At 46.4% G+C, this 17,478-nt stretch overlaps 2 protein-coding genes and 1 long non-coding RNA gene across 3 annotated transcripts; 1 reads left to right on the top strand and 2 right to left on the bottom strand.

Moving 5' to 3' along the window:
* The first annotated feature begins 300 nt into the window (after nt 1–300).
* LOC120713674 lies at nt 301–3,396 on the top strand. Its single transcript, XR_005691236.1, has 4 exons — nt 301–813; nt 911–999; nt 1,303–1,362; nt 3,096–3,396. It is a non-coding gene; the product is annotated as an uncharacterized LOC120713674 (long non-coding RNA).
* Nucleotides 3,397–3,584: 188 nt separating this feature from the next.
* Nucleotides 3,585–7,920, bottom strand: LOC120713673 (cytochrome c oxidase assembly protein COX15-like). The gene is made up of 7 exons (XM_039999616.1): nt 7,517–7,920; nt 6,573–6,889; nt 5,350–5,575; nt 5,027–5,272; nt 4,816–4,926; nt 4,451–4,582; nt 3,585–4,099 (listed from the first exon to the last, which is right to left on the bottom strand). Exons 1-7 carry the CDS (start codon nt 7,772–7,774, stop codon nt 3,929–3,931), a joined length of 1,461 nt encoding a protein of 486 aa, XP_039855550.1. The 5' UTR covers nt 7,775–7,920; the 3' UTR covers nt 3,585–3,928.
* A 485-nt stretch (nt 7,921–8,405) lies between these two features.
* Nucleotides 8,406–12,379, bottom strand: LOC120713672 (probable galactinol--sucrose galactosyltransferase 1). The gene is made up of 13 exons (XM_039999615.1): nt 12,088–12,379; nt 11,397–11,647; nt 11,217–11,307; nt 11,019–11,067; nt 10,844–10,935; nt 10,642–10,749; nt 10,404–10,538; nt 9,898–10,308; nt 9,652–9,793; nt 9,495–9,562; nt 9,254–9,388; nt 8,957–9,174; nt 8,406–8,874 (listed from the first exon to the last, which is right to left on the bottom strand). Exons 1-13 carry the CDS (start codon nt 12,276–12,278, stop codon nt 8,507–8,509), a joined length of 2,259 nt encoding a protein of 752 aa, XP_039855549.1. The 5' UTR covers nt 12,279–12,379; the 3' UTR covers nt 8,406–8,506.
* Between the last annotated feature and the right edge of the window lie 5,099 nt (nt 12,380–17,478).

Raw genomic sequence — 17,478 nt, 5'->3', positions numbered from 1 at the left:
CTCGACTCCAACATGTAAAAGCTCCGTCCGGCCATCCATCTGCGACAGCAACGGCCGATGCTCTCAGGCACCCACGGAGTTGTCCAGCCAGCGCCTCGATGGAGATTATTGCCAGGTACGCTCTCCTTTCTACCGGCGGCCGTCCACCTGCTCGAGCTGCTGGTGCGCGCCATGCCTTCCTGCTCCGGCGATGCGTGGCCGCTTCCCAGTGCGGGCCCCAAAAGACCAGCCGCGTTGTCGCGTCCCCTCCCTCCCGAGCCACCTGCGCCGCCGCCTGCCCCCGAGCTGGCCGCACCCAACCAGCATGCGCTGCCCACCAAGAGGTCGGTAGGAGCAAACAAAGGAATTAATTTTGCTGCTGCGTTGGGCTGGTCCGCATAGGGAGATGGAGCAGCGAGGGGAATCAATTTTGCTACTATGTGATCGATTTTGCTGCTATGTGCTCGATTTTGCGTGTGACAGGGAGATTGGTGGTGCGGTTTTGATGTTGCTGCTTGTGCTGCATTGGTTCTTGCCGTGGGAATGGGAGCAAAGATCCGATATTGATCATTTACTTTACATTTCCTTATCAATGTGCCATTTATTTTCTTTAATATCATGTACTTTAATTTGCATGGACTTTAGTTTGACGCCTATCATGGGTTTATACTGCCTTATGCAGCATCTGCTACAATGCTGATAGATGGGCAGAACATGTATCATTGCTCATTCCCAGTGGCATGGTTTGATCCTGCGGAAGTTATCTTATCTTTATGATTCATCAAGGAGGGGTCACGATGTTGTCAAATCTATATATTTTTTGTTTATGAAATGGTCAGTTTTTTGGCAAATCATATAAATTGTTTTTTTGGAGTTTCACAAAATGTGGTTTTGTGAGGCTTTCCTAATATATTTGGTTCTGCTTCTGCAGGTGACTCTCAATCTATTTGGAACATCAATAGTCTAAGAGGCAAGTCTGTCAAGCACTACACTCTTGCAACAGGTTTTGCTTGTGCAAAGGTAATTATTCCTGGAATGGACATTATAACTCAATAAGCCAACTGTACTATTGCTTCTTCTTATGTTATTTGGTGTGATATCAACTAACAGTATGTGCTTTTAAACGTGCCATGTTAAGCTGAAATAGTACATTTATCAGTATTTTTATTGTAGCTTATCAAGTAAGTCATGATCCATGGTATGTAGTTTGGCGCTTTTACCCATTTGTACAAAACTACATAGGTTTTGTTGGTAATTTGTTTAAGATTATGTCCTTTGCTTCAGTTTTTTGATTGCAGACTCGCTATGGTTATCTTGTTGCAGGGGTCTCCACTTGATCAGAAGCCGGAAAATGTTGTTGCCATGATTAAACTCCTTTACAAGGTTTGTTACAGGATTGTTGAAATACTGGAATAGACACCAGCAGTATATTCAAACTTGTTTCTGGATAAAATTTGGTTATTTCCTTACTCTGAACATCCTGCTGCATCTGTGCTGGCTGTGTTGTTCCAGCTCATACTATTTTTGACATTTTGAATGTTAAAATGTGATCCAAAATATGCACTCATATTTTGTGCTACAAAAAATTCTGTAGCCAGTTTTTTACTTATAAAAACCTTGAAATGACATGTTAACCTGATGGAATATTTATGGTTGGATGTAGCATTTACCTGATTAGAAGAAACCATTTGAGAAGGATGAACCCCGCTGCAGGGCGCCCATGTTTTTTGGGGCTTGCAACCATTTGTTAAGAAACCATTTATGGATTTAGTGTTTTTGAGTTTTTCTTTTGATTCTGTTGTTTACTCCATCTGTCGTGGTGTGGCAGACCACGGCCGGGTGGCGGAATGCACCCGCCTAAGCCCAGAGGGTGAGTACTCGGGGGTTAGCTGGCGACTAGTCCGATCTCGCTCAAGAACACGATGAACACAGCAGGTTTAGAGCGGTTCGGGCCGCCGGAGCGTAATACCCTACGTCCACTGTGTGTTGTATTGCCTTGCCTCGAGAGAGTCTGCGAGAGCTTGTGTGTGCCCGAGAGGCCTTCCGGTCCCCCCCCTCGTGTTCTAGCGGGCGTGCTCTCCCTTTTATATGTCCAAGGGGAGCACGTACACTGAGCGGGGCCCCGGCATGTGGACCCGACGATGTATTATAAACTACACTTTGGCCTTCAATGCCTCAGATCCGGAGATCTTGTCGTCGGCTTCCGTGCGTAGCTTCTGACTAGGGATGGTCTTGAGCTGTCCTGTCAGAGTAGAGTCTAGCCTCTGCAGCCGCGCGTCGAGGTCATGATGAAGCGCGAACTACTGACTCAGTCCACTGTAGCAGCGTGCACTGTTGCTCCAGTCAGTAGCTAGTCATCATGACTAGTCGCCCATGCGCGCGGCGCTGAGTCTTTAATGCTTGCCTTGGTAACTGACGAGCCGCCTCGGTAACTGGCGATCCATAGTGTGGACTGACAAAAACTGCCCCGTACCCAGAGGCAGCAGAGCCCGCCTCAACCACTCGCACTTAATGCGGGTGGGTGAGGGAGCTTCCAGCGGAAGGCTTGTGCCCGCCCCCGCGTGACACGTGGCGGCTCCGGACCCCTCCCGAGCAGCTAGCTGAGCCGAGAGCTCACGGGGTCCGGATAGGCACGTGGAGGTCCCGGATCCATTTGCGGGAGTCCGGATGGCACGTGGAGGTCCTGGACCCATCTGCGGGGGTCCGGGTCCGTGGCCACAGGTGCTGAGCATTTCCACCTCTGGGACACGTGGTGACACCGGACCCGTCCCCGAGCGGGAAGCGGGTCTGGGACCGTTGGTCCGGTGAGATGGAGTCGGACCCCAGGGGTCCGGCTGCTCAGCTCCTTAGGACGTAGTTACGGATAACTACGCGAGTCTTGGCACAGTAGGAGTGGGTACCCCAGCTGCAGGGTATCGACACCATCCATGGTTTTTTGGGCTTACAACTGTCATATGTGCCTTGTGGGGTCAATATGTCGTGGTCTGTTTACAAAGAAAAGATTATTTTAGTGCCAACCATATTATTTTTGAGCACTTTTAGTGGTATGATTATTCCGTTATTGGTTTTAAGTTCAAAAATTATGATTCTCTTTGATGGGTTGCCTTTTTCCTCAGATAAAAACAGGAGGCTTAGTAGTTTGGACAAAAGGAGACATACATTTTGTTTACAGAGAAAGCAATTATCAGCAAAACACAAAGCATAGTTACTATTTCGTGAGTGATGTTCAAAATATGAAACACAATGTTTCTACAACCCTACTTGAATATGGTAACTTCTTCAAAGTGCTAACCAATGCTAATGGCAAAGCAGATGATGCTTTATTACAAGAAAAGTATCAAAGCATTTGTGGTCTGAAGGATGAAGAACCTGTCAAGAGAACTCTCTACGAGAGAGAAGTCAACAGATTATTAGATAGACAGATTGGGTCCTCAATTTGTTGATTGGTGTTGAAACCCATATGGAAAATTGTTTCGTGCCAGAAAAGGGTCTTATTGAATTCATCTTATACTATGCATATAGTTTGCCATTTTTATTGACTTATGGTTGCTTGCATTTGATTCTTCAAATAGTAGGGCTCGCATCGCGTGCCGAATGTTCTAGTGTACATGAATATGTGCTGAGATCACACATTCTCAAAATTATTTTTGGCTGATTAGCCCTGGTCTGGTACACAAGAATAGAAAGGGAACTGAGGCTTGTGTACAAGCTCAGGGTACAAATCCATCCGCTTCCACGGGCACAATGGTACAAGAGTTCACATGTCAAAACAGAATGTGTTAAAAATTAAATATTCTAATACTCAGCACTATCATGGAGGACACTTTATTCAAGCGTAGCATGCTTTTCTGGCCAAAAGCTTCAGTAGTCGGGTGGGGTGCAAAGAAACAAGGGCAGCCATGCATGTTAGTAGGGTAAATTGTTGTACGAAAATTTTCAAGGCGTAGTATCAGGTTTGTTTCGCAGCAGCCGCAAGCGATTTAAGAAGAGTTGGTGACGGCCTTCTTAAAGTATGAGTGAGAAGAATCATCTGTGACAATAGAGTTAATGCTCCAGCTTGGTGCGCTGAGCCCAATGATGTAGGGACGTACATCAAGAGTGTCGATATGCCCAACGTAACCTGAAATAGAATATGTAGTAACATATTAGGTATCGTACACTGGTGTGGGTCAAAGTTGTCCACTGGATAGTTCATTAGGTGTTTATTATACTCATTTTTTTCTCTCCAACACGCAGGAGAGCTGCGAATAGTAGAAAAGAGTCATACAAAGACCCAACACACACCCACGCACATCCAGAGACTTGATTATACTTTTTCATGTGCCTAAAACAAATGTACTATTTTGCATAATGTAATAACTTCATCTGGCATACAGATTGAATTATGCATGATAATCGATAGTTAATCAGTCATGCGCAGAAACTACCAAAGTATCAACATCACATAAACTCAAGGACCTGGACTTAATACCTGAAGAGCAGCCATCCCAAGTGTGCTCCCAATCAGTGACTTGACTGCTGGATGCATGTCTATTTTTCTTGCAGCCAGCCATAATCCAGCCACAGACAATAATGTGATTGTTGCAAGGATTCGGTGATTGAGCTGCAAGAATGGGAAGAGCTGGTTAATCTACAAGACTGGAATGGATAAAGAAATCTGGACTGTTACTAGCCAGAATGAACTAGTCAAAGCCTCAAAGGTTAAGAAACAAGAGAGTGACTCTGCAAACCCTGAGGAATAAAAACATTCAAGTCATCATGATCGTTTGGAGCTAAGCCTCTTTTTCATGAGAACGTGAACAAAGCTGTAAACTTATCATTAGGAGAAAAAGTTACCTGCACAGTGGATGTATTCTCAAAAAAATTGCGTACAAAAGGCTCCATACTAAATACATCTTCAGGAACCCAAGTGTCACCCATCTTTGGGAATGAATTGTATGCATGCCCCTGGTTGTAGCAATCATAAATAATTAGATGAATAAAAGAAAAGATATACCTTGTTTCAAGATAGAAACAACAACACACAGAGAAAGAATGTAAGACATACTGCATCGTTGCCTGCAACAAATGCTCCAGATATGGCAGTAATGCCTACGACGGCACTGACAGGAATAGCCAACTTCCTAATTTTTGCTGCACCATTTACCCAACTCATTGATCCCGTTGGAGGATCTGGCATCACTACTGACAAAGCAGTCCACAATATACCACAGTATATAACAAAAGCAGATGTTAGATGAGTTGCCAACCTGTAAGGGCTAACCCTGGGTTGAACATACTCAGATGTTGGTTCCTGAGGTGAAAAAAAAAATAGTGAAGCTCCAAACCTCAAAGTAGTGAAACATGAAATGAAAGATATTGTATAAATACCTCAAGACCACTTTTCACCATCCACCAGCCAATCAACCCTTGAGCACCACCAAGTGCAAATAGAGCTGACAGCCTGAGCCCAAGTTGGCGGGTAACATACCCTTTCGCAATAAAGTACGCAAAAGGACCCGCAAATAAAAAGCCCAAAGCTCTTCCCCACATTCTGTGTGCATACTCCATCCAATATATAAATTTAAAATCCTCAAGGCTCATTCCTTTGTTCACCCTAGATATGTTCATAGAATGCTGCTATTGCATTAGCATAAAATGGTATGCAAAGCAGTTTCTCTAAATGAAGGGAACATAAAAGGAACAGATGAAGGAAACACATACGGGCACACTATTTGTTGTTTAAACGAAAATAAATAAATTTTGCTGAGAGTCCATGTGAATATTTATTCCTACATAGCTGGCGAAACTCATATCGATTACTACAGTCTACAAAACAGTACTCCATCCTTTTTTTTTCTTTGATGTCCTACGCTGCAAAACTCATAATTTTCTACTCTTTCTGAAATTCAATAGTAGTTAATAACTCTATAACTGTCAAGATTAGACATATGGAAACTGTGAGGACTTTTGGTTTGATGCATCATGCACCACAGAGTAAAAGTTGGCCTTACTAAACTTTGGCAACTTTGAACGGGTTAGACCGCCACCTGGTTTCATGCTAAAACTTTGGTAAGAATCATTTTTCTTTGACTCCCTAATTCCAATTTTAGCTAAATAGGACTGACATATGAGCAGCCAATTTAGTAACAGTCAACGTTGCACCAATAAAAAAAACATACAGTGGAGCAGTCAACGTTGCACCAATAAAAAAAACTTACAGTGGAGGTATGGATTGGACAGCAAAGCATGGCAAAACTTTCACAAGTTTATCAAGAAAACCATTCCCAAGGTGTTAGCATTAAGATTATACAGTCAGTTCCATTGTATAATAAATTGTGACAGTAAAATATCCACAGTATAATACCATAGGTTGTGACAGTTAAATAATCCTAGAAACATAAGTTCAGCAGCACTGAAGTAGTGAGATTAAGAGAATAATGTTTTATTGAGATGCTAAAATCATCTATAAGGGTCATGATAATTGAATATAAGAGAAAAATAAGCAGTCGTGTCATGTAGCAGGCCATTATTAGTTCCACCAGTGGACATCAACAATAGAAGACAAAAGGCAATAGCAATACACAAACAAATGGCTGCAGTTGCATCCTTACCTCTTGTACTCAGGCGACTGCTTGTATTTCTCAAATTCCAGCAGCCAGGCCTCATTTGATGCTGGAGGTATTTCCCCAGTGAACTTCCAATCAGTCATTGACAGACCAGAACGTGTAAGCCGAGTTATTCCTCCGAGGATGACCAGGCTAAAGACCCAGGCAGCACAGCCAAAAAGCCATATCCCAATAGCCTTCTGTGCTTGAGGCCCTTTTGTAACAAGCAGCTTTAATCCAGAATTCGCTGCTCCATTGACCATCGTTGAGTTCAATGCTGCTGTGGCAGTTGACATTTTTCTTGTGCATTGGCCCAGTAAGGTCTAAAAATGGAACATTTGACTCAGATCTAAATTTTAAAGAAAAGGCCAACAGATGAATTTCATATTGCACTAGGTAGCATATACCTTTAATGTTTAAGAAATGGGATGTGCGGATGATGTGTGCATTTCATGTATCTAACAAAACTGCATCATGCATCGCATATAAAATCATCAGCCATTTTCAATTTTTGATTAACTGCAGCACCTGGGGTATCGAGTGTCTCTTCACCAAAAATTCCTTGTGCACAGTTGAATCACATAAGTTATTCCTTGTGATCTCAAATTCTAAACAGCCATACAAGGCAAGCTTCATTACAGCTAATGCACTATGATCCATCAGATAAACCTCTACAAGCCAGATAGCACATCCAACCGTATGCTAATTCGCTAGCAGATCAGTTAAGCATCTAGAATTTCGAAGACAAGCATGGCCAATCAGATAAAGCTATCGCCCCAAAAATGATTGTACATTAGTACGCAGTACAAATTGGACCTGAGTCATTTCCCTCGAAATTGCTCCCGTCACAGAAGGATCCACATTTCCTCGAGATAACGGCATCAACAAGGGGGAAGCGAAGGTACTACGCAGGAAGAGAAAGCGGGAGGAGAGCAGAGAGACCCGCTGACCTTGGGGGCGAGGGAGCGGAAGGCGTGGAAGGGGGCGAATCGGGAAGCGGAGGAGAAGGCCCCCGTCGCACCCGGCCGCGGCGGGAGGAGGCATCCGCCGCGGCCGCCGGAGCCGGAGCCGGAGCCGGAGCCGGATCCGATCCTGGGAACAGCGGGGGCGGGGGCGGGGGCGCTCCTCGGGGCCAGGCGGGGGATCATCATGGCCGAGGCCTGGTCCCTGCCACGCCGGAGCAGCGCCGCGGCCACCCTGCTCCCCATCGTGGCCCTGGCGGCGGCGGCGAGGTGGCTTGCGGAGGAAGAAGAACCCGGCGGCGGCTCGTCGGGGTTTAGAGAGTTGGGGGAGCGCGTGGGGTTTAGGCGGCGGCCACGTCGGGGAGGTGGTGGTTTTGCGCTAGATCCGGTGGTTCCCCACGGAAAATGAAGCCTAAACCACCTCGTGGCGCGCGCGTGCGTGCGTGCTCGCGCCGCCGCCGGCCCGGCGTGGTGCGAGTCCTCCCTCCACGGGACGCCGAGTGAGCTGGTTGCCGTGGGCCGGGCTGGTGTGTGGACTCGTTGGGCTGAGCTGATTGCCAGGGGCCTGGGCCCAGGGCCAACATTCGGCCCACACTGCCCGATGGTCGCAGCCTCTTTCTCTCTCTCTTTTCCAACAATAGGATTTTGCTATGAAAATTTTATCGGGTCAACTTTTCCAGAAATTCTACATATCCGTAAGTTTTTTTCCTTTTGAAACTTCCAGTGTTTGAGATCGGAGATCCGTGCCATGGTAGATGATGGATTGTTAAGATGGGGTGGGAAGCAAACGAACCAAGTCTGCTATCTGATCTTCGAATTGCCAATGGAAGGCCTTATTGGCCTGTAAACACTGAAAAACATCTCCTGACGTCAAACATTCAGAAGCCTCTCTCTTTACTTTTGACAGATACTCAGGAAGCCATATCTGAACTTTTCTCATTACATCTTTAAAAAAAAACTTTTCTCATTACATCGATCTCAGTACTCTACCGAAACGGTCCACAGGTACAGTTCTTGCTTGGGAAGGCCAAGCTCAAAGGTGACCAGACCACAGGCCTCGTCGTAGGAGAAATCAACCACCGTGGAATCGACGGCTACACTCTTCGGCTTTGCTGAGTATGCCGCCACAGTGCCCGAGCCCCGCACTTTGAGCTGGACGCCTGCGTCCTCGCCGAATCTCAGCTCCCTCACCGCGCCGCCGGAGTTGAACATTCCGGTCAGGCCGATCGGCGCAAAGGAGGCGCCACTCGGCAGGCGTTTCACTGGGACGACGGTGAACACCTCGTACTCGCGTGATCTCAGCGTCACGGGCAAGGAGGCGTTCTTCGGCAGGTAGACCACCTCTCCTGAAAAATATGGACAGCAGATTGCTTGTCATTAATCTGAAAGATTGTTAAGATGAACAGTTCAGCAGAAATGATGATTTACCTCCGACGTGCGAATACACGATCACGTCGCCGTTCCAGCTTTGATCAGCAACCTTTGCAAGGTAGTCCACATCCCGTGCCCGGATGACACCGGTGACCGTTCCGGGCTGCTCATCATGGACAAGGTTCTTCTTCCCTACCCGGCACCAGCCAGCACCTTGGCAGTTGAAGGCGCCAATGACACCGGAGTGATCGTTCAGGTTCCAGATCTTGAGGATGCTGCAATCATAAGAAGGTTTCAGAACGGTTGAGCTCACATCATGTAGTATAAAGAAGTTGCTAGAAGGCTGCTGCTAACCTTTTGCCGTCCCTGGCAGGATCGGAGAACAGGCAGTCTCTGGTTGGTCTCCCAGGGAGTTTGGCACGCAGGATCGATCCGTCAGGAAGCACAAGCTTCTTCAGCAAATTGAAGTCATGGCTTCCAGGCTTGTCACTGGAAAATCACAAATAAGTTAACCATCATCTTATTGCTAGTATATATATAATTCAATGCATCGCAATGTAAATAATTCTGTGTTGCCCAAACATTTTTTATTTACCTGACGTATATGGCACAACCGCCAACTGCTCGGGCTGCAGCGTGGTATTCAGCCATAGGGTGAACACTCTGATGGCATGGAAACAAAAGACATTAGCAGCCAAGCCATAAAAGAAGTCGTATTGTAAACAGAGAAGGAGAAAAGTATTAATACTCACATGGAACATGTCCCAATCAGGCTGCATGAATTCTCCGAGAAAGACAGTGTTATAGGCAACAGATGCAATGTGTATAGTATGGGAAGCCGGGTCTCTCGGCCAGAAATCATCAGAGGCTCTCACAACTGCGCTCCTTTTTGAACTGCAGCAAGAACAGGAGCGTGTTAAAAACTGCAATGTCAGGTAATTGCACCAACCACCAAGCAATGCTTTCAAGATATTTTAGCACAAGATATTAGATGTTACCTATATAAGTTGTCTGTGTTGTGGCTCATGCATGATATGATGCCATTGTCAGGGAAGTTCCTAGCGATGGAAGCTTCCAAAGCCTGTTGATACTTTCTAGCCAGCAGTACCCTTCCCCCATGGCCAGCACCTAGTGTCTCAAGGATGTTCTGCACGTCCACCTTAACTCCATCGATCCCAGCAGATGCAAGATAAGAATGGAGCTCATTGTAGAAACTGAATACTTTTTCAGGGTTCACAAGGCCCAGTCCATTAGTTGTTATACTGTTCAAAGCATCACAGGGTTCGTTTTTCTGAACTCCTGGTGATGACACAGGGTGCTGCATCTTCGATTCATATTGCTCCATTCCAACAACACCTGGCCTGACTCCACCCCAGTATCCGGTAATCGCGTGCCACACATACACATACCTGAATTATTTGACATAATATGTCAGAAAGATGAACTTCAAAAAATTGTCATTTGTAAACTGAATGAGACAACAAATTATCGAATGATGTCATACTTCAGCTCATGCTTTCCTTTAATTTCACTGACGATATGTGCAAGGCCTTTTGCTGGATCATCTTCCCTGTGACCCTCCCTCCCATTTTTCTGAAACTTGTGGTTCTCCTTAATGTGAGTCAACCTGTTTGCAAAGCTGATAGACAAAACAGCCAAAGTTCAGAACTTGAACTGAAACTCTCTAGATTTTGTACAGAAATCAAGTATTGCTGGCAAAGCATAATAGGTTTACTTCTTACTTGGCTGAGTTATCAGCTAAGCACGCAATTCCCACGGGATCCATACCGACCGATTGCCATCCATCGTCAATTATGACAAACTTAGGAGAAACTCCACCTTTTTGAAAGCTGAAAATAAAGAAAAGATATATCGGGTGTCTCAGTATACTGATAATGTGGTAGAATTTAGGATTTGGGGTTACGTTGTAAGATCAGTAAAGACCTCTGTAATCCCTCCTTCACTCCTTCAGCAGTAACGTTTGTGTAAAATGCATCCCACGTGCACCAACCAAACCAGTTTAGAATGTCTGGCATCTGCAGCAAGTTGAACTTCAGAACTCTGAAACAGACAGAAACCAAAAATGCATATACCATTTCTTCAAGAAACATCTCACTACCTTTTTCTTTTCCCTGTGAGAAAACGTCTGCAAGTGCCTCTCAACAGCTCTGCATCAAGTTGATTGATGTTATTTCATATAGCAAGCTATTCATTTAAAGAAAGTGGCTGGCAAATTGAATCAGAAACTTAAAGGAAATGACACACGCGAAATAGTGGATTAAAATAATGATGTTCATCAGAGAAGGCATTGACTTACTTTACTGAATTTGTGATCACTTCAAATGGATCCGATCCAGCACCGACGAAAACAAGATGGGTGCCTTCAAAGGATTCCACATCTGGATCACCTGAATTATGGTGACAAAAAAAACACTATTATATCGCGTGATACTGTACCAAGTCAAAGAGGTGATATTTATATGGTTGCCTTAGTTACCACTCTCCAAGCAAATCTCCAGCTCATCATCAGCGTTCCCCTGAAGAACAGCACGGAATGACCCCTCCAATATCGGAAGGAAGACAGTGTACACCACAGGTCGCTCGGTGCTATCGCTGGTGAACTGCGGTCCATCAGTGCCCTCGACGATCAAGAACTGTGTCTCGAAGGGGATGTCCCGGCCTGACGAGCCCATCCTCTGCGTCATCCACCACATCTTGAACCGGAAAGTGCACATGAACCGTAGGTCCCTGCAACACAAGCATGGCGTGACTTCAGTTTTTCTTTTTCGGTTCTTTTCTTTATCCTCGTGAACGGCCTTTGAAGAGAAATTTGCAAAAATGGGACTGCAAACATTGGACTTTGCAGTTTTGTCATTGGCCCCACATCGGTCAATGTTTGCAGTCCTAGTATTGCAATTTTTTCGCCTTTGAAGTGACCTTTGCAGCAAGCAGAAAACAAACAAAAAGCTGTATGCAACAAAACTACAGTCCCAAAAATCTCCTCTTCTCACAAACAGCATCGGTAGTTCAGAAAACAAAATTTGGGGAAAATAACATCATACGGTGCACAAAATCAACTGAACTTATGGGTGAACCATCACAAACAAACAGATTACCTTATCCGGAAATTTCAGAGCAAAGAAACGTCCCAAACAGAGCAGAGCTGAAGAATGCGGGGGAATACATACCGGAGCTTCCCAACGGGGAAGACGCTGCGGCTGCCGGCGGGCGCGGACCGCACGCCGAGGAAGGCGCCGTTGGTGAGGCCGCCCCCGGCGGCCGGCGTGACGTGCACATTGCCGCGCACCTCCCGCAGGATCTTGGCCCCCAGCGCCACCAGGCTCCCGTCCTGGACCGCGATCCCGGCGCCCACCGTCATCTTCCTCCCGACGGGCAGCGGCAGCTCGGAATCCGTGGAGCCACGGGTGGTTTATCTCGCGACGGCGGTGAGCTCTCTCTGGTCCGTGGTCCGTCGCCTCCGCTTGGCACCGATCCTCTTCCTGCCTTTATATAGCGCCTGGGGTGGGGAGGCTTTTGCACTTGGCCCCCTCGGTTATTTTTCCTTTCACAGAAGAGGGGGACCTTGCTGATGGTAAATATAGCAAGTAGTTAGAGTTCTTAACCTTGTTTCTTTTCACATTTCCTTTCTGGTGTCGGACAGTCAGAGTTGTAGAGCGTGAAGTAGTACAAACTTACTCGTCGTGGGACAGCTCAAGTTCCCGTGGAGCTAATCAAATTCGTGATCAATGATTCCGTGTTCTCGGAACAGCTAACCTAACACGCTACACGCTTTGAATAACCTCACATCTGATTGGTACAACGTACGAATTTGATGCGATCGATTCAATAGAGTTTCATTTTAGAGTACGCTGACTTGGGACTTTGTCGCTTGTAAAATTTTCCAAATCCTTTGCTACATGACCGGAACTAATTCATTTTCACTCTGTTCGTTTCAACCAGCTAACAGTATTTTTCTCTCACACCAAATCAGCATCAGCTACCAGCTACCAGTCAGTCAACAATATTTTTCTCTCGCAACAAATCAGCACCAGCCACCAGCCAGCCGAAAAGAGTGTTTGTTTGCGTATATGGTACTAAACATTGGTGAATTCACTGTGCCTGATTTTGAACTTTTTTTTATCACAATGACAACGTACACAAAACAAACACGTCGAACAGCTAGTTTCCCAAAACTTGGTGCTCCTATCATACTCCTACATTTAAAATTGCTGAAAACAATAATATGTGCGTACGTAATCCTTATAATTTAAAACTCTACCAAGTGAGCGCGCGCGTACTCTCGTCCCTTCACCGCCACACCTCCAGAAGCCGGTTCCGCACCCCGAACCTACATTTCCACCGTGTTTTATCTCCTACGGAACTCCACGAAACCTTATGGCTTTTTGCTACTTATTACCACACAACCAATCATCAGCGACGCAATCGTCATGCGCAGGGCACGGTTCTCCTCTCGATTTGGCAATTGCAATCACGCGAAGTCGTGCAAGCCCAAGCATACTACGAGTTTAATCTAGTATTCTAGTCCATTATTGGCAGCAGCCAAGCGGAGGTAGCCAAACAGCCAGCCGGCTGGGGAGTCCACACTGAACAGAGCCACATAGGCCATCACCACCGGAACCGGAAGCACACGCACGCCACACATTTTGACCCGTCCCGGGAAATCATCGCTCCACATACGATCCGACTCGGACGACGCCGACTCCTGCCTGGGCCCCGGCCCGCCCCGCCACGTCAGCCCGGGCCGCGCGCGCACGGGCATCACGTGTGGCCTGCGCCCGGGCCGCGGATATTGTCCGTGTTTGGTTTGGTTGTCTGCGCCGCGAGTGTTAGAAAATTTTGACCCCTAATTATGATATTAAATAAAGTCAGTTTACAAAATTAATTTCAGAATTTCTGCGCTATAAACTTTAAAAAATCTAATGAGATCTTTGACCGCGTGATTAGAGGATGGTTACTACTGTAGCTAATTATTAATTAATTACAGTTATTAAATTCATCGCGAAAAGTTACTCCATTCCTAAAAAAAATTTACAAATAAATTTCATTTAATACTCTATATATTTAAAAAAATCGAAAAATATGCGCATTGGAATCGTAGCGTGTTCCAAGCAGGGCCATTTTTGGCCACGGGAATTTAAAAAGCGCCGCGATGGGGGAGTGGGGGTGCGCTTTTTTTACTCGGATTCGCGGCGCCACTTCGCGACCCCTGCATCGCCCGCCGTCCGCGGTGCGCGGGCCCCAGGCAGAGGCGGGGGTGGAGGTGGGGCAGCGGGTACATATTCCGGTGCGCGGGTGGCTGGCTGGGGGAGGGAGGAACGGGAGGTGGGGCCCGCCCGTTCGGTGCATGCAACGGCACAAAAGAGGTTTTCGTTGCTTGCAAACAAGCTGCTCGCTCTGCGTCCTCCCAGTCTCGCCATGCCGGGCAGGAGTGTGCTGTGTGCAGCAGTAGAGCCCGGGGTTGGGGAAAGGAAGAGACAGCCAGCTTCAGATCTGCTGCTGCCTACCCAGTACCCACACGCCTGTACTGTTATATTGCGACTTCAACCAACCCAACGATTCTGCTCTGTAGCTTCTTGATGTCTCATTGGCCTGCCTAAATATCTTGGGAATTTTATTTGTTACTGCTACTGTGTTTTAACCCATAAGAATCCACTGAGGGGTTATTTTGTTCAAGGTGCTAAATCTTAGTCTATGTCACATCAAAGAATTTTAATATTTAGAAATATTAAATAAAAATTAATTATAAAACTAACCGCAGAACTCTAGGGCTAAACTGCGAGACGAATCTAATGAGATATATTAATCTATAATTAGCAGATGGTTACTGTAGCATCACTATAGTAAATTATAAATTTATTAGGCTTATTAGATTCGTCTCGCGAATTAGCACTCAGCTATCAAAAAAAATTATAAACAGATTTTATTTAACACTCCAAAATAATAAGATTTTTTTATGTGATAGAGACTTAAATTTTAAGTCTATGGAAACAAACAGCATCTAAGAGCAGACTAGTAATCTCGCTAGCTGGCCGGCGACTCACGCGCCACCTCATCCGGCAGTAGTGGCGGGCCCCACTTCAATCAATGTGATTCTCTGGACAAGGAGAGGCAGCAGCCAATTGCAGCTGTACATGCATAGCTTGCGCCCGCTTTGAGCCGGCGATTCGGGAGACGGCGGGTTCGTTCTCTCCAGTTTTCTCTCTCCTCCACATTGGAATAAGCTGACGTGGATGTGTGAGTCGCCTACTGATTCACCCTCATTATACTTGCCCTAAGGCTGTCTCTTAGACTGACCTCACCGGCGTCCCCCAGCCGTCGCCTTCCGCACACGTGGCCCGGCCCCGGCCCCGCCGCGTCCGCCCGCCCGCCCGCCACGTCACCGTCTCGACGCCTCCGCCACACGCTGGTGAGGCCAGTCTTAGCAGTGTCGACGAAATCGTCAGCTGACCTGGAGGTGTGAAACAATAAAGAAAGAATAAATAAATTGATGAGCTCCTCGGTTTGCCGGCTGCCTCACTCATCGCTCTGGAAAGAGTGCCAGCAGCTAGCGACGAGTTACTCGTTAGACTGACCTCAGCAGCCGACGGATGAGGCGACGCTTCTCAACGCCTCTCGTCTCCAGCGCACACGTGGCCCGCCCGCACGCACACGTGCCCCGCCCCCCCCCCCCCCCCCCCCGCCACATCACCCTCGCGACGACGCCGCGGGCGTCTGCTGAGGTCAGTCTTAGCAGAAGAATTTCTCCTGTTTCTCTCTCTCTGCCAGCTCGGAGAAAGCTAGCGATTCCGCCGACCATTGGACAAGGCCTAAGGCACGAGTTGTATCAAATCAACATGCTATTGTGCATTTTGCAGTAATCTTTGATGATGTTGAAACCGCAACAGAGAAATGGAACTAAATCTCTGGATCCACTGGATTGCAGGATCGAGCTATCTAAATTTCAATTGTGATCCAAACATCTAGATTGTGCTATAGTCCCTTTTCATAATCCACCAACACCAGATTATAGAATCCTACAAGGCTACAAGCTGCCTCAACTCTCAACCTAACATTTACCAGCTTGTGAGACAGCAACCCCATGACCTGTAAATTGTGAGGTTTGGCCAGGGTTCACCTAACCGACCAGAGACCGGTAACCGCCGCCCTCCGGTACCGGTATACCGGCCCGGTTTGGCCGGTTACCGGTCGGAACCGGTGTAATTCAAATTTGAATTTAAATGGCGCAGTTCAACCGGTTCGTACCGGTATACCGGCCGGTTTGACCGGTTTACCGGCCGGTTTGACTGGTAACCGGCCGGTTTGACTGATAACCAGTCAAATTAATTTTTTTTTCATTTTTGGTTTAAATTCAAATGCCCGCAAAGTATACTAAATAAATGTTTGTAACATATTTTAGTCTAAATGAACCCTTTAACCCTCTTTTGTACTACTTTTACATTATATTTGTATATTTTTGTATGCACGTTTTTTTGTTTAACTTCAAATCCCCGCAAACTATACTAAATGAACGAATTTTTGAGAAAATTTGACACCATTAGATTCGTCGCACCTTGAAGTATTTTTGGGAATTTTTCATTTTTTTAATTTAAATTTAAATTTTAAATTTGGACCGGTTTCATACCGGACCAAACCGGAACCGGTCCGGTCCGTTTGACCGGTAACCGGTCAAACCGGACCGGTTACCGACGGTTAGGTAAACCCTGGGTTTGGCAACTCCCCTCCCCAGCCCACTCCACAAGATTTTACAAATTCAACTCTTAAAAATAAAAAAAAATTAACAATTAACAATCTACAAAATCTAGAGTTAGTCCAAACAGGTCTTAAGAAAATGAAGCGCCCCGACCCAAAGATCAAGGCTAAACCATGTATTAATTACCGAATTAAGTCTCCAACACAATACATGTTACATCAAGTGGAGTCCAGAGTCATACAGAGCTTTTATTTAACACGTACACGAGAAGTAAGGTCACAACACAAAGCTACACAGAACAACCATAGAATAACAACTATCATAACGATATGCAGGACTAGCTCTTCATCCATCACGGCTCCACTCGATCAGCTTGGGTGCGGACACGGTCTACTCGTAGTCTTCCGGCACAAAGTCGGGATCCTCTGGAGATAATCAACAAGGGTTGAGTACAAAAGTACTCAGCAAGTTCCACCTCGCCCTACGGGAGGGGAATGACATGCATGATACACATTAAGCACAATCTAATAGTGCAACTAATGGTATGCAAACCCTTCCAGACACAACCCACAGTAGGTAGCTCACTAGTTGTCAGGACCACACCTTAGCCTGCCCATACCGTGGGCACGGACCATTCGAATGGATTATATACTCTGCAGAGGTCGTACACTGTACCCACACGCTCGACTGCCCGAACGGACAACCGACATAGCCGACACCCAGCCGTGGTCACGCCCCAGCCCGGCCGCACAAACCCTCGGGCCCTGACTCCAATGGTCTATACCCGTAAACCATACCTGCGACCGTCAGGCTAACCAGTGGGATTAGGCTAAGTCCGGCCCATACCGGAACCTGTGGTCGTACTAAA

The sequence above is a fragment of the Panicum virgatum genome, chromosome 6K (genome assembly GCF_016808335.1).
Source record: "Panicum virgatum strain AP13 chromosome 6K, P.virgatum_v5, whole genome shotgun sequence".
NCBI classification, from domain to species: Eukaryota; Viridiplantae; Streptophyta; class Magnoliopsida; order Poales; family Poaceae; genus Panicum; species Panicum virgatum.
The sequence above is the reverse complement of the archived record's forward strand: the minus strand, read 5'-3'. Positions and strand labels throughout refer to the sequence as shown.

Excerpts from the sequence above, each read along its gene's own strand:
- LOC120713673 (XM_039999616.1), bottom strand. The coding sequence starts at position 7,774 with ATGGGGAGCAGGGTGGCCGCGGCGCTGCTCCGGCGTGGCAGGGACCAG. Across the intron at positions 6,890-7,516 it reads TCCGCTCCCTCGCCCCCAAG|ACCTTACTGGGCCAATGCAC; the intron begins GTCAGCGGGTCT and ends TTCCATTTTTAG. Across the intron at positions 5,576-6,572 it reads CAGTCGCCTGAGTACAAGAG|GGTGAACAAAGGAATGAGCC; the intron begins GTAAGGATGCAA and ends GAACATATCTAG.
- LOC120713672 (XM_039999615.1), bottom strand. The coding sequence starts at position 12,278 with ATGACGGTGGGCGCCGGGATCGCGGTCCAGGACGGGAGCCTGGTGGCG. Across the intron at positions 11,308-11,396 it reads GGAGATTTGCTTGGAGAGTG|GTGATCCAGATGTGGAATCC; the intron begins GTAACTAAGGCA and ends ACCATAATTCAG. Across the intron at positions 11,068-11,216 it reads GTGATCACAAATTCAGTAAA|AGCTGTTGAGAGGCACTTGC; the intron begins GTAAGTCAATGC and ends AACTTGATGCAG.